This window comes from Apteryx mantelli, chromosome Z, assembly GCF_036417845.1.
Source record: "Apteryx mantelli isolate bAptMan1 chromosome Z, bAptMan1.hap1, whole genome shotgun sequence".
Lineage (NCBI taxonomy): Eukaryota > Metazoa > Chordata > Aves > Apterygiformes > Apterygidae > Apteryx > Apteryx mantelli.
Genome location: NC_090020.1, coordinates 25,579,290 through 25,594,555, shown reverse-complemented (window position 1 = coordinate 25,594,555; position 15,266 = coordinate 25,579,290). Strand labels below are relative to the sequence as shown.

Here is a 15,266-nt window from a genome sequence, read left to right as displayed (position 1 = left end):
ACAGTAAAGTCCAGTAATATCACAAATGCTGGAAGAACCTCAGACCTACACGGGCCTACTGCAAACAGAACATCTTTTTTTTTTTTAAAAAATGTTTTCTATTGTTCTGAATTGGTAAGCCACCTTGTGAAAATTTTGACAGGAAAAGGGTCCCACAATTGGACTGTGTGGAGAAGAACACGCTTAGGTTCGATACTTTTAAGATAAGAAGAAAAGACTTTTCCCTGTGAGAGAATACAGACTCTTTCCCACAGCACTAGTTTATTTCTACACCTTAAGAAATGGTTACAGAAATTATCCTTGCAGTTACATAGTAGTTTCCATTCATGGGCAAAGCACCCTACCAAGATGAGTGAACATCACTGTAGGTCTTTGCAGTCTTAGAATCCAAGTCATAAAATTGGTGAACTCTGGAACAGAAAAAATGTTTTCTCACTCTGTCATGAGACTGCCTACCTATATAGCATTATAGAGAAGGAAAGACTCAAAAATAGGGGGTGAAACTTCTTGTTATTCACCCGAATTTTATCAGAAACTTTAGATAATGCATCCACTTCCAGTATATCTTTTCATTGTAGACTACCTCTAAGAACCTCCTTGCTGGAGATTACCTTTGAGCTATAAAAAGTAAATTAAACATATGATGCAAACAGGGTACTGTATTTATTTACTGAGATATATTACATTTGCTATCTCACCTATTAATTATAAGTCCTGAAGATCTGCCAGTACTGTTTCCAGAGGTGTTTTGACAGGATCAACTTTTATAACAGGAAATATGGTCTATGTAATCACACAGGCTATTTTAAAAAGGATAGTTTTCTGTTAAAATTTGGTACCTTTTCTATATCCAGATATATATCCATTAGGCTGGGGTAGGAACAGTGGGAATTGAATAGTCCAGTAAAGCAGATTACAGAACTCCACACTGGATTAATTGCTCAAAATGCACCAAGGAACTTGCATTCACATGGGTGTCCCTTGTTCTTTCCTTGGTCCTATCTCCACTGTGAGGGACACTAACCTTTGCCTTTCAAGTCAGCAGTTATCCCCTCAAGTGACACAATCTCTGCTTTACCACAGATTTGCTCATTTTATAAATTTTCATTATGGAAATACTACTGTCATGTCTTCTGAACACCACGCATCACCACCACGCATCTCTGTTGCTACTTTCTTGCCAGGCTTTGCAGCTAAATCTTGTTATTCAGGATCTCCAATAAGGACAAATATTCTATGGCAGAACATTAAGTCCCAAGTTTTGTCACAGACACTGATCATTTCTATTTATAGTTTCTAGTGTTTGATTCATACACGTGCCTCATAATATCAGTGGGCAAGCAGTTTACCAAACAGTTTACTCCTGAGAATCAGCCAGTCCTCCTTGTTTGGCTGAGATTAATGCCCGTCTGCTCCTGCTCTGAATTCTCACTTGCTATGGTATTTAATATTGAACATAAACACCTACACAAAGAGACTATGTAAAAGAATCCATTATGAGTAGCTTCACATGCTTAAATAACAGTTCAGTAGAGCAGTAATATAATCATATAGACTATTTAAATTAATTCTTATAACAAAGCAACATTAATTTTTTCCAGACTCATACATTATTAAGCATCATCTAATGAAGTCTTACCAACTAAAAGATTAAGTGCAAGTGGTTCAGAACACTTTAAATGGAGAAAGAACTGCATTTCTTTCTCAGGAAATCTAGATGCCTCATCAGTCCCTTGGTACCAGCAAAAAGGGCTGCTTCTTAACCATTTAAACTGGGTTCCAGCATTACTCAATATTCCTCTAGCTATGAAAGTAACTCATAATACAATCCAGATGTCAATGAAAAGCTATTGCGCAAAGCACATTTCAGATTAATCTTTCTTACGACTATAAACTTTGCAAGAGAGAGTCCATCTTACCAGGTATATGTCCGAGGTATAAAATACTGGAAATTTAGACATGACTTAGAAAAGGCATAGGCATCCATCAGTAATATTTGCTTTATACTTTGCCTTTGAAGCCAGAGACTGAAATTTTGGATTTTGGTATATGTCCAGGACAAGTATTTAAACGTGTGAGACAGATTCTCTCTTCTGTTTCAACAAATACTTCATAAAACAACTACAATAAACTCAAATACTAGCTTTCAATTTCACTGTAAAGGGGGGAATTCTGTTCATTTGGCTAGTGTTGTTCTTCTAATGCCAGCTAAATTCTTCTAACGTGGTTAAGAAATTAATAAATTGTAAGACTAAATGAAATTTATATTAGTCTTTTGTCCAACAATACTTTTTTGATGCTTCTTCAGAACTGTGGGTAGCAGTGTTCTGCTCTTTAAAGCAGTGGTTTTCAATCTACTTTTCTGCTAAGTTTCTTGCTCCATTAACCCTGTCACCGTATTGTTCCAGTGGAACATAATGGATAAACAGGTAAATTTTTGATTTAAGTCCCCATGAAAACTTTTACACTTTGTGCCTCAGTATCTAGATATGTATTATTAAGTACTGTAGCTGTAATCCCATACTAGGGAAAAAAAATAGAATGACAGTGCAAGCAGTTTAAAGTGTACAAAGCTCTGCAGATAAGACAAAATATAACTTTGACCAGCACATTAATGATGCTAACAAACTATAGCCTTTTCTCAAATTAGTAACTTAAACAGTTCCATGCAACTTTTGCACCCCCAAAAAACCCAACAACACTTGATGCAACAGAGTTATTCTGTCAAGCAGCCAGTAATTGAAAGTTCAAATTCCTGCAGCAGATCCTTCATAGCTGTATTGCTCATCATTCAGTTTTAATGCAGACTTTTGCTAGCGCGTTAAAAGACAAACTGGGCTGGGGAGACAACAGGAGAGAATAACAGAATACTGTATATACACAAATTATTAGAAAGAACTCATTACTGCAAAGGAGCTTTTGTGCAATTTCAACAGTGCACTGGGTTCTCATACTTAATTTTTAAACTGAAAATGGAAAGAAAAGAAAAAGCAAGCGAAAAAACAATTTTTACAGTTACTTTCTCCCTCTCAATAATGATCAACCACAATGAGGGGCAGAGGAGCTTACTCTCAGCTGTGTTGTTGCTCCCATCTTGCTACAGCAGACTATTTTATCTCAGCTCTTAAAGAAAAAAAATGAAAAAAAAACAACAAACAGAAGTCATTCCATCACAGCAAAACTAAGAAAACTTGGTTCTCTTTGAGCCATTCATTACATAATCCTTCTATCCTAGTCAAATTTTCTTTCCCATGGGGATTCCCCAGCGTCTCAGTGCACCCGTTTCTAGCATCAGAGCATTTATTTATCCTTTTTCCTCTACCTGGTTGCTTATTTTCATGAAGCTTGCATGAAATTAGTTCTCTTTGAACTAAATTCAGCCAAATCTGTCCAACAGCTCCAGAAGTTGAAGGGGGATGGGTGGACAGACAGAACATTTAAATGTAACACAGAAATCTGCTTACCTACAAAACCAGACTGACGAAAGGTATGGTTAGATATTTCTCACAACAGAAAAACTAATACCCACTAATACCCACAATTCCCTTCCACTGGAAAAACAGCAGAAGATTTGTATTTTCTGAGCTGTCTTCGAAAAGGATATTTGATAAGATGACAAGTCACAGGATATTTCAGTTCAAAGCATGGAAGTTTCAGGAAATTTTGATTGTGTAAGAGGAAAAAAAAAACAATCCCTCAAGTCATCTAAAATTTCAATTGGTTTGCACTGAACAGCAGCAATGAAGAGGTAAGAAAAAGAAAAAAAAGAAAAACTGGAAAACACACAGGAAAGCAGCAATGAAGAGAGAAGGAAATAAAACAATTGAAAAATATACAGAAAGGCAGCAAAAAAGAAGAAAGGGAAAGGGGAAATTCTACACATACCTCATTCAAAAAAAAGGTACAAAATACTGGTAAAGAGAAACAAGAATTAGATTTTATACAGATCATTTTCCCGTGCTTAAACACAGCAGGAGGATGCAGCAATCCTTGTCACGTTATTCTCCCACTGCACCGCAGGTTATCAGCAGAGCTCTACAGGCAGAGATGCGAAGTACCCCCTAACGCACCACGGGATACTATTTGGGTTTGTGACTGGAAGCTACGAGACCTTCCCAAAAGATATCTTGGAAGGACACTTTCTATTGTATCCTCAACTCCTGTTCAAAACATTTTAGGAAGCACCTCTGAAGACAATAACCTCCTTCAGCTCTTTGCAATTGTAAAGCACTGTTAACTGACACATCATTCATACTGCTCGGGACGTTCCAATTCATCATTTTTAATATAATTCATCAGTACTCATTATGAAACCTTTACCTGTAGGAAAAAAAACCCTGTCATTTCTGCTACAAAAATAATGTTTGATATAACACATTAAGTGTTGTGATGCCCAAGTTATGCCAAGCATATGTTATGCCATGTTGTGATGCCAAGCAGATCTCTTAAAGAAGTGTATTTGGACTCAAAATTGAACATATATTCTAGCATGAAATGGACTTTTTGAGTACTAAAGTAGCTCTGCACCAAATGTAACCCTACTTGAGGAGGAATGGAAATCTTTGAAAGTTAATATAAGCAATACCTTGTTAATTTTATTTTCTTACTAAACGAATACTTGACGTTGCTTATGACACAACCACTTAACTGAGAAACAGCTTTATAAAACACAGAAGCCAGACGTCACTCGACAGACAAGTAAGCCAATGTTTACTGAATAATACACATTGCATGATGTTTGTCCGCTTTTTCCTTTTTATTTCCCTTTTGTAAATAAAGCTCCGTTCGTGCTGAAAAATATGGCCATTTTCCCCTGCTCCATACCCCTTCATTCACTTTTGCCACTTCCTCTTCACACTGCCTCGCTAACATCTCAAGTTTCCTCCAGCTTTTCAAAGACTGAAGAACTTGGTTAAAAAACAAACACAAAAACCCCCCAAACAACCCACAGTCCTATATAATCACCTGGCAACCTGCAGAAATGCTCCCGGTTAGTTATGTGTCCGTGACCTGCTGCTCAGCCTCCCTTTTTTGCTTTAAGCTAAGTCCCTAAAAGCTGCTCTGCGTCACCTACCAAGGGGTTACGCTAGCTCCTGCCTGCACCACGTCAGGATGACCTGCACCCTCCGGAGCAGGCTGCAGCTCAGCAGGTCGCCCCTGCTCCACCACGCTCGCGGCAGCCCCGCGGCCCCCGAATCAGGGCTGCCCCGGCCCCGGCACCGCATGTTCCTCACTTCTACCACGGGAGTGGTGTGCACCCTCAAGCAGACATGGTGCTGAGCTCCTTTTTCATAAAAAACACAGTGTGTGCCTCAAGGTAGTCAAATGTATTACTACTCTCTTTTTAACCAGGCAAATAACAGCATCTGTCTTCTCACTGACAGGAGTGCCTACTGCTCATTAGCATTAATGGGAGTCAAGCAGCTGCAGAGATACGGCATGCAGGATTATCTCCCTTCATTACCATAAAACACAGATTTCTGACTGGTTACAAGGAAGTTCTTGTATTCTCTACTTTATGCCAGGATACTCTGAAGGAGTGGGGAAAAAAACTGACAAAGAGGATGCCAAGCTATAATTCAATTAACTTCAAGTAGAACTTCATAGTCCATTACATATTTAAAGACTGAAAGCAAGCTCACATTTGTAGACAAGTCATTAATTCAGGCTTTGTGTAAAAGCCTGTTCTAGGCTTGCCATTTATCAGAGAGAAACTACACAGTGATGGGTCCTGCATCATAGCATTTTGTAATGCTCAAAAGCAAAACTCCAGTAAGAGAAATACAAGGCATCTACCACTCAATTGGTCACAGTGGGGTATTCACTTTATTTATTTATTCCCTGGCAGCTTTTTTTATGGTAAGACTGAAGTTCCTCATGTGTACCACAAAAGCACACGTACAATTTAAGCTGTATATATTACTTAGTGCTATCAGGAAGGAAGGACCTCGCTGCACTGCTGCAGAAAGCAGGGCTGGGGATGAAGCTGCAAGCGCCCAGAATCATCTTGTGGAAACTTAGCAGCTCTCTTAGAGCCTAATAGAAAGCCCTTTCGCTATGACAGGGAAGCTAATCTTTGCGAATCCGACATGCTTAGACTGTGACACAAACCAGAGCTTGGTAGAGAGAAGAAAATTAGCCTCCAAGCCCTAGGGAACTTGGCTGAAAAGGTTAGAGCAAGGCCAGGAAGGATGTTGGACACGAGGGCTGAGTCACCAGCCCCTGCGGCAGCTCTCCTGGCTCCTGGGCAAGATCTTGTGTTTTGACACAGGAGATGGAGAGACCTGCACGTCTGCTGGTACTGCTGCAAGGCCTGCCACGTGAGGGGCACTTGCTGACCAGGGTCCTGCATGCAAACCTGGGCTGCAGACCCTACAGCTCCATTCTCATTTTATAACAAAATGATGCGTAAGGTAATTGCATAACTGAAAACAGGCAGCGCTTTTTTTTTTTTTTTATTGACTGAGACATATCTGGACATTAGTAAGTTTAAATATGCACTCGAAGTATAGATCTACTAAAAACTTGTTTTATTTTAGAATGATTTTTGAATACCTCTACAGGAAAAAAACATGGACCTACTCATAGTTTTTTCATACAAGTAACTTGTAGAGGATAAAGAGTATTTGAAAGATTTTATTGGCAGTAAATCTGAACTGTTTATCCAGTCAACCATGCAATTTTCCTTTTCTGACCAATACTAATGCAAAGTAGTTGTGGCATTTTACTTGAGGCTTACAGAAAACATAAAAAGATAGTACTCTATTACCTTATTTTTAGCAAAGGTTAAATTTGGCGCTAGACCATGAAATATTACAGCTGTACTGTCATAAATTGGACAAGACTGACAAAAGCTGAATGGAAGGAGCTCTTTTTCTACTAGCATTTACTAATTAGCAATTTTATTTCTTAAGGTTTGTATGAGGCATTTTTTGGACAATTCATGGTGGTCTGTAACTAAAACTTCAGTTTTGTTACACCATAAACCATACCTCTTTTCAAATTTTTATAGCAAAACAAAGGCCAGCGGAAGATGCTCCATCAGCAAGGCTTATTTCAACTTACTGAAGAAGCAAGCTGCACATATCACTTTGATCAAGTAACCCTGCACGTCATATTACTTCTTATAAAACGCAATTGGACAAATTTTAATAGGGAGAAAAAAATCCTACTGCCCCATCAATGTTTGTAAACTAACTCAATCTTTTTGGATAACAGAGTTTAAAGCAAAGATCTATATCTCAGCGCATAGATAAGCCTGCTTGTCAAATGTAGATAGAGAGTGTGTAGCGCTGGATTCAAAATACTGAAATTCAAGATACTTGAATTCCCAACAGTTAACCCCCCCCCCCCCGACAAAACGTATAAAGAAATGGTTATCCTCTGATTTGACATATGGCAAAGAGATACCCATGCAGGCAAGACCACACAACGCAGCACCGCACGCTTCCTTTCAGGCTTACCAGGTAGAGCCCAGGTGCACACAGACTATCAAGACCAACAAGACTTACTAGCTTGGGCATGGTGTTGGGTAGACGTGGTTATAACGCATTCAGATACAACTCAACACACCCAAGCTCGCTCGCTCGTGTCTGCACAACCTTCCCCAACTCTCTCCCATTTTTATCCTTCCCAGGTTAAGAATAGACAGACTGCAATCACAGCCACTGGGGAAGGTTTGCAGATATTTGCTTGAGAGAACAGTCATGTCAAAAGAACCATTCAGCTCCGCACATTCAAAACAAAGATCAACTTGAAAGTAGCTCCTTTCTCCTAACACAAAGCTATGTAAAACTTTAGTTCTGTTTGTTCTGTAGCTTTTTTACGGTGCAGACAAGTGGCAACAGGTATTTCCTACCCTGATCTTAGTGTAGCTTGGTTTGTAGCACAGACTAAAGTGAGAAAACTTTAACGTTCAATTTAGTTTTGGAACATAATAAAAATTTCAAAGCATACCGTAACATCTACACTGTGTTCATGCATTTTATTTTGTGACGACAATGCAAAATAGGTACCAAATCTTATGGGCTTATGTCACCCTTCCTTCACTAGAGATACTCAACATGGAGCTACAGAGACACTCTCCCTCCCGCTTTCACTTTCGCATAGCCACCATGCAAGTTGTCAGTCTCTTAGCAGAAGGGTGCTGGTGGGGAGTCCTCTGCCACATATACAGCCTTTACCTGCTAGAGAAGAGCATAGTTTCATCACGTTGACAGTGCTCATCTACATTCAAGGAGGAAGAAGAAATTGTAGTTGCCAAGGAAGCTGCTTCAAACAGTGACGGAGTACTTGGCACTAGATCCGGCCGGTGCCGCGAACTTAGCACTGCACAGGCAAAAATAAAGAAGAGTATTAACAACTTCATTTCAAAATGGATCCAAGGATCTTTATGGAGTCACACAGTTCTCTCAACAGTTTTCCTGAAGCTTCTTAACATCTTTGAATTGATGAGGTTGTAATATTCATGTGCACATGCTCCCACTGTTTCTCATTACTGGGCAAATCTCAGCTGCTAGGCAGTATATTTAGCAGCATACAGAGCAAAGCAAGGGCATATCTTAAATAGTGGTACGAATATCTGGTGAATTCTACAAGTATCAGGACTGGTCTCACACTCCTGGGGCCTGGTTTTCAGGGGGATTAGGTGGTTGGTTCTTATTTGAGCCCGGCTGCAGAGAAACTCTGAAAGGGGCTGAGTCCGCACTGCTTCCAAAGACTCTGGGAACGACAAACTGAGCTTCATAGCACTTCGCATCACATGTTTGTTCAGAAGGCAGAGAAAAGAGTAGCACTGGCTCTGACCATAATCCATTACCTGCATTGCACAAACTATTTTAGGATCTCCTGAAAACAAGGAGAGGATTAAGACCATTTTGTAACCTTGATTCTGAGTGCCTCTTGCTCCTGGAGGCCCATTCTGCCATGCCAGAGTAACAACTCACTCCAGCACTAGTAACCAACAATAACCCCACTCAGAAGTTTTAAAAGATCAGCCAGATTGGAAGCCTTTTATTCAGGGCTTATCCTAAATTTCTTTAAAAAAATCATTTAGGCTTATTGATTCCAAGGACATTACCTTCCTCATCAAGGCTGGAATAGCTCTGCCCTTCAGTAAGGATGCCGTGCTTTTCATCCTTCCACTCTTGGCTGACTGCACACACTATCTCTTGTGAAGCTGCCTTTAGAGCTGCGATGGAATTGCACCGTTTCTTGGAAGGAGAAGTCTTTAAAGCTGCATCACCAAATGAAAGCAGGCAATGAGCACAGCTGCTGAATGATTTCATCCTATCATCTTTCACAGGATATACCATTTTTAAATGGAATAGAAAAGGGAGCTAACTATAAAGCTAGAGTTTCTGAATACAGACTAAGAACACATCAGATATAAACACATTTATCAAATATTAGCTTAAAACTAGAGCCACTGGCATCAGTGTCTCAGCTGTAAATAAAGTATTTTTGTATTTTCTTGATTTTTTTTTAAAATGTTCATACGACAAAACATCAGGTCAGTCAATCAATTTTGACATTATTAAGTTACAAATCTCCCATGGAATATTAGCCCATGTAGTCAGAGACAGAGTGGTATAGAAAGAAAAACAGAAGATAGGAAAACTGAAAGATGTTTTGCAGTGTTCTGACAGGTTAAGATCATTTTCTTGAGCTGTGGACTACTGCTATATAATGATGTATGTGCTATCACAGGATTTCCAGTTCAGTGGCACATGTCAAACATCACCTTTGGGTAAAATAAACACTTTGAAAATGTTGATGGCTTATACTCAGGTATAATATACTCAGGCCTCCTTTATAATTCTTACTGGGGTCTGTCTATGTACAGTGGCATCTTGGGTGAAACACCAGTGTGACCATTGTTACTGCTACTGATCTATGACCCCTAGTTTATAGTTCTTCTCCCAAAGGGATGCCAGCTACCTCATGCACTGTTTTTAATTGCTGAGTGCTAACCCCTAAGCACTGACTGCAATGTTACCAGATAGACCTCAACAGTTGACATTGTGCTCTATTGCAAAATGCAAATTAAAAGCATCACGAGCAGCTGGCTAAAAACTGGCATATACTTGGAAGAAGAGATTCAGATGCACACCTCCGTGATATTGTTAAAAAATGATGTAGTAGATAGGTGTTGAACTGGCCTCTAAGGCTGAATTTGCTTATTACATTTTTATTGTTATTTATGGAGGCTTTTTCTGTGCTTTAAGGGAAAAGCATACATTCAGAACAAAGCTTAAGAGTTCAAACTGAAATGTCGGACTCAAAGTTTAAAAGCAATGTTCCTGAAGACAGGAACACTCCTACTTCTTTATTTTTCAAAAGAATGATAATGATTTTGAACTATTAATCCATACAAAAGTAGATTAATAGTCTTGTATGCAGAGCAGATCAATAACAGTGGGATATTAAAACAGGTCAATAGTCTGGAAAAATGAGACAGACAAATTAAGTTCAGAGAGAAAATTAGGCATAACATTCTTTATTGTACACTGTGGTTTTAAACTACAGAAAGAGTTGCATCTTGTGCTGACATCAAACTAGCAGTCAAAAGTAGAAAGAACTGAGGGAAAAAAAAAAGACTCAAAAGCTCAGGAAACATATACAGCTGCAAGAGTAATATCTCATCCTACAGATCCGAGTATTCAGTTCTCTTTTTCTTGCCCTCTATCAGTGCAGAAGAGCTCCAGGAAATGCCTGCAAGTATTCACTTAGACAAAGGAGCTCCCACTGCTTCTCTGGGAAAATACCATTTTTCTGTGGCTTAAGATATCTCAGTCTCAGGAGACTCCTCCTCCCTTTCAGCTGAATTTTGCCTCACTATTTTATCATATTAATTCAGTTCCTTTTATTTAGATATTAATCACCATGTTGTGCCCCAAAGTGTTAATTCTAATTATAAGCCTAGACACTACATGGTTTAACTTTTCCCTAAGATGTTAGTGCTGAGTTAAGTAAGTTGATAGTTTGTGCTAGTATTTGTTGTCATCTTCCTTTTCCTTTAAATCTCATTTGACATCTTTCTCACTCTAGATAATTTCCATTGAACATTTCGGCTTCGATATCTAAACCAAATATAGTTACAAAAGATATGATTATCATATTGCTAACTAGCATCCATTTTAGAGTATACGTTCCTCTATCAGTTACATAGTTCTAACCAGTCAATTCATGTATATTTGTCAAGAACTGCACTTCATAAAAAGCCGTGAAACTCACAGAACAATTTGCTAGAGGATGATTGTCAGAAATGTACCTTTGCTTACAAAAAACTAAAAAGTGTAATGTCAGCACCTTTAATATGGATGCATATTACATAAACTAACTGGTCTGTATCTTTTATATTAAGATTTTATAATTAGTGCCATAACTGTTGAAAAAACTGAAGATTGCTCAGATAATCAGAGCAGCTTTCCCCACAGAGCAGCCTAGGACACAGTGAACCCCAACCACTCCCCTTTGCCTCACTGGTATATTCATCCTCTTCCCTACAGCCTTCCTTGTGGCACACACACTGAAGGCATTGCAGAGGTCACCACCATTTTCCGCTGCACCTGTGGTGTTTTAGGCCAAATTTCCTTTCACTAGCATGACCAATTCGTAGAGGAATTATCCATTAATTCATAAACATTTCTAAGACTCTCCAAAAGTCATAGCTCCCTGACTAGCTGTCATTATACATATATGGAATCACTAATTAGGGTTAATTCCATTTTTCCTCTTTCTCTTTTAAAGATTCTCCCACTCTCCCTAACAGATCTAATTTCCTTTTTTTTTTTTTTTTTTTTTTTTTTTTAAGTTGGGCTACTCTCAGCCTTCTTCTTTCAATCTACCCCTGTTCTTATTCATCCTATTTAGAAATTTCATTAAGTACTTCATTACTTATCACCTACTCCTCTAATTGCTTGTTCTACTTAGGTATCACAGTTTTCCCTCTTCTTTCTTGCTCTTTTAGACCTAATCACATATGTTGTTCTAACCTGTCATGTCTCTGACATTTTTCATGGACAGGGTCACAGAATTTCACTCCAAACAATTGGGATCTTTCAAAGCACAGTTGGATACTGCTCTTCAGAAAGTGGTGATACTATCTTTAGACAAAACGCAGAGTAACATAGTCAAGTACAGTCTGAAAAATACAGAATTTCAGTGGTAGAAGTTTTAATAAAAGTATAACCTGAGCTGAAATTTTGATGGAAGAAGCCTGTAATAAGTTGAATCTCTACAGTTTGATTTTACCAGTTAAGCTCTTGCCCTAACAATGAATTAGTGATTATACTAGGAATGGTTTCAGTGTTACGTAATCCTAAATCATTCCCAGGATGCAGCTGCAAGTGAAGAGGTTAATCAACCCAAATATAATACTACAAAACAAAACAAGACAGTATCAAGAAAGTGGGACTTCTAGATCTACCAAATTTTGACTTTGCATGAGAATGTCAAGGATTCCAAAGAGATCTGCAATTTTTCTAATGCTTCCATAATTATAAGATAGCAAAAACCTCTAAGTAGAATTTAGTATAGCCTTTGGAAAACAAACAAACAAAAAACCCAATCAAGATCCTGTCCTTTAATCTGCAAACAGCGTTAAGCTATTCTTAGGTATTTGGACAGATAAGAACAAAAGCAAAGATTGATACTTTCCAACCTATTCTGGGGTCTCATGTAACTCATGTGCGGCTATATATAACATCTTTCATTTTGCATAATATACAAGATAACAGAAGTATGGTTCTTGGTGCAAACTGAGGGTTAACACATTTGGTTTCCACATTGTTTTTGCCTCCTTTAGCAAATGTGTTGTTCTGTCAAAAATCCAGAACTACTCTTTTGCTTTTAATTGGCTTCAAGTTCTTTTTAGAATTTTTTAAATAAAAAATTCATGAACTAATCTTTGTATCAAGATAAGGCTATTACTATACTACTGGAAAACCCATAACACTGGAAGGTCAAGATTACACTGCATTGTGCTATTCAACTATGATGCCCCAAGAAAGCTGTACACATACCCAAGTTTCTCCTTCAGTGACAATAGAAAATTGTACGTTCAGGTAGGCACAATCAAGGTAGCTATGAACATATGAAATTATGTTCAATATATATACTTTTGCTTGATAGCTGATTTTTCCCTGTTGTTTTTGAAAGGCAGGCTTAATGCAGCAAGTCTGAAAATAAATCACTTAACACTTACAAATTCTTTTGTTTTGCTTAATAGCTTGGCACAAGTTAGGAGAAAAGATCTGTCCTGCTCACTCTGGCAAAGCCACGGGACTACAACAGTATCCATTTGCTCTTTTCAATTTGGAATCAGGTCTCAAAATGCAACAGCTATTTGTTTAGTACTTTTCCTGAAATCTAACTCCATATGCCTACATGGAAGGTAGCTACTGCAGTGTTATTTATTTTACTCTAATACTAAATACCTTCACAGTTTAACCTGTGACCTTTGGGGAAGATTCAGGAAGAAGACACCTGCCTAGAATTACTTTCCTCTCCTTCCCCAATGCTATAAGAGTGTTTCAGAATCTATTTTAAGTTTTATAAATCAATTCATTTTATTTCACAGAAGTGGCAATAATTAATAGTTAAATTATTACTGAAAGATTTATTAAGTTTAATTCTTTGGACAACTCTCAGTGATAATGTCCAATTACAGTGATTTTTTTTTTGACACTCTTCTAAGTAGCTAATAATGATATGTATCTTACCCTTGAGAATGAATTAAAAGATTAAGGAAAGGAGAAATGTAGAGGAAAAGTAGAAACAGGTGATAGTCACAAACATGGAAGATTTTGATGACATTCAACTTTCTATTTTTTCCCTGATAAAGCACAGAAGAAATCCATACCAATGGAGGCAATGCCTGTCCTTTCGAACATGCTAAAGTTGGTAGGCAAACAATCTTTACTTATGCAAATAAAACAAATCAAGTCAATGGGGGTATTCCTACGGATAACAGATACAGGACTGGACACTTAATTAGCTCATTGAATTTATCTTTGTATCAATGGTAAAAGAAGGGAATCTGTACAGCCTTTAGATGCCCTTGGTGTGACAAGAGATACATAGCAAATAATTCCCCATAAGTCTACAATTAGGGTGCAATCCCACTGGCTCCAATGAAGAAACTCACCTGCTGATAATTTTTGTAAAGTGCCACAGGATCCTGGAGAAATGGCTTTCTACTACCAAGAAAGTAGTGTTATAAAGTAATGATTATTGTATTACCTAGAGGAGCAACAATGACAACTTTCTTACCTTGAACTTTTTTGAAAACTCTTGTACTCATAAACTTCAAAAATCTGTCAGCATAAAAACTTGGTCTGTGAACTGAAACACTGTCCTGCAAGATTTAAAAAGGTCTCAATCACATTCTCCATAGGAAAATCCAAATTAAATTGTTGAGAAAAAAGCCAGACATCTCAGGCAAACTGTATCATGCATTTCAGGCATACTCAAAAACAAGACCCAAAAGCTTTTTCACTTTTAAAGGTTAACTCTTCAAGAACTATTAAGTTAAATTATTTAATTTATGAAATTATGTGTTTTGAATTACATAGCCTCATTCTACAAAACCTTTCTAGCATTTGAAAAAACCTTTTTTGTGTACATTTTTTAACTGCAGATTCATCAGTGTTCTGCTAAATGGCTATTGTCCTGTTTCAATGAGGATAATTTGATCGTTTTATTTACTTCTTGAAAGATCAACAAATACAATTAGAGTATGTTTCAGTAAATGTACCTAAAAAAAATTATGGCACCAGCCTAGCTGCCATAGTGATGTGCAGATTACAAAAATATCAGAGCTTACCCTTTTCTGGTCAGTGGAAGTCAAAGTTCCATTATCTAAAATATCAACAACTAAAAATAATCTACTTACCCCATCATAAACAAGAGCTTTCCAGGAATGTTCCAACTTCTTCATTAACCTAAGAATATAAAAATAAAATCAGAACTGCCCTATAAAGTTTCCATATTTGTAAGTAATATCAGAATAGCTGATTGCAATAAAAACTTGAAATACAAGTGTCACTTACCTATAAGACTGCAGAATATCAATAATGCCCATAAATAGAAGCAACTTTTCCCCTTTATGGCTTTTAGCTGGAATACCTCCCATTCTGATGGAAACAAAAAACATTGCAAAATTATCCTTTAATACATCTTTGATTATCACCTAGCAGATGAACTGCACCTACTTACAAAGCCAAACAAATAAGCACTAGGTGCCACACTGTAAAGTCAGCTGA

General features: G+C 37.7%; 1 protein-coding gene across 4 annotated transcripts in view; it reads right to left on the bottom strand.

The window, feature by feature from the left end:
* PIP5K1B (phosphatidylinositol-4-phosphate 5-kinase type 1 beta) overlaps positions 1-15,266 on the bottom strand; it is a 98,543-nt gene that overhangs the window by 12,620 nt on the left and 70,657 nt on the right. For all 4 annotated transcript variants that reach the window (XM_067315352.1, XM_067315350.1, XM_067315353.1 and 1 more), the window contains 5 exons: positions 15,054-15,137; positions 14,897-14,945; positions 14,275-14,359; positions 9,080-9,235; positions 8,184-8,328 (listed from right to left, as the gene is read on the bottom strand). In XM_067315352.1, the coding sequence (XP_067171453.1) occupies positions 8,184-8,328; positions 9,080-9,235; positions 14,275-14,359; positions 14,897-14,945; positions 15,054-15,137 (519 nt within the window). The remainder of the gene's footprint in view (positions 1-8,183; positions 8,329-9,079; positions 9,236-14,274; positions 14,360-14,896; positions 14,946-15,053; positions 15,138-15,266) is intronic.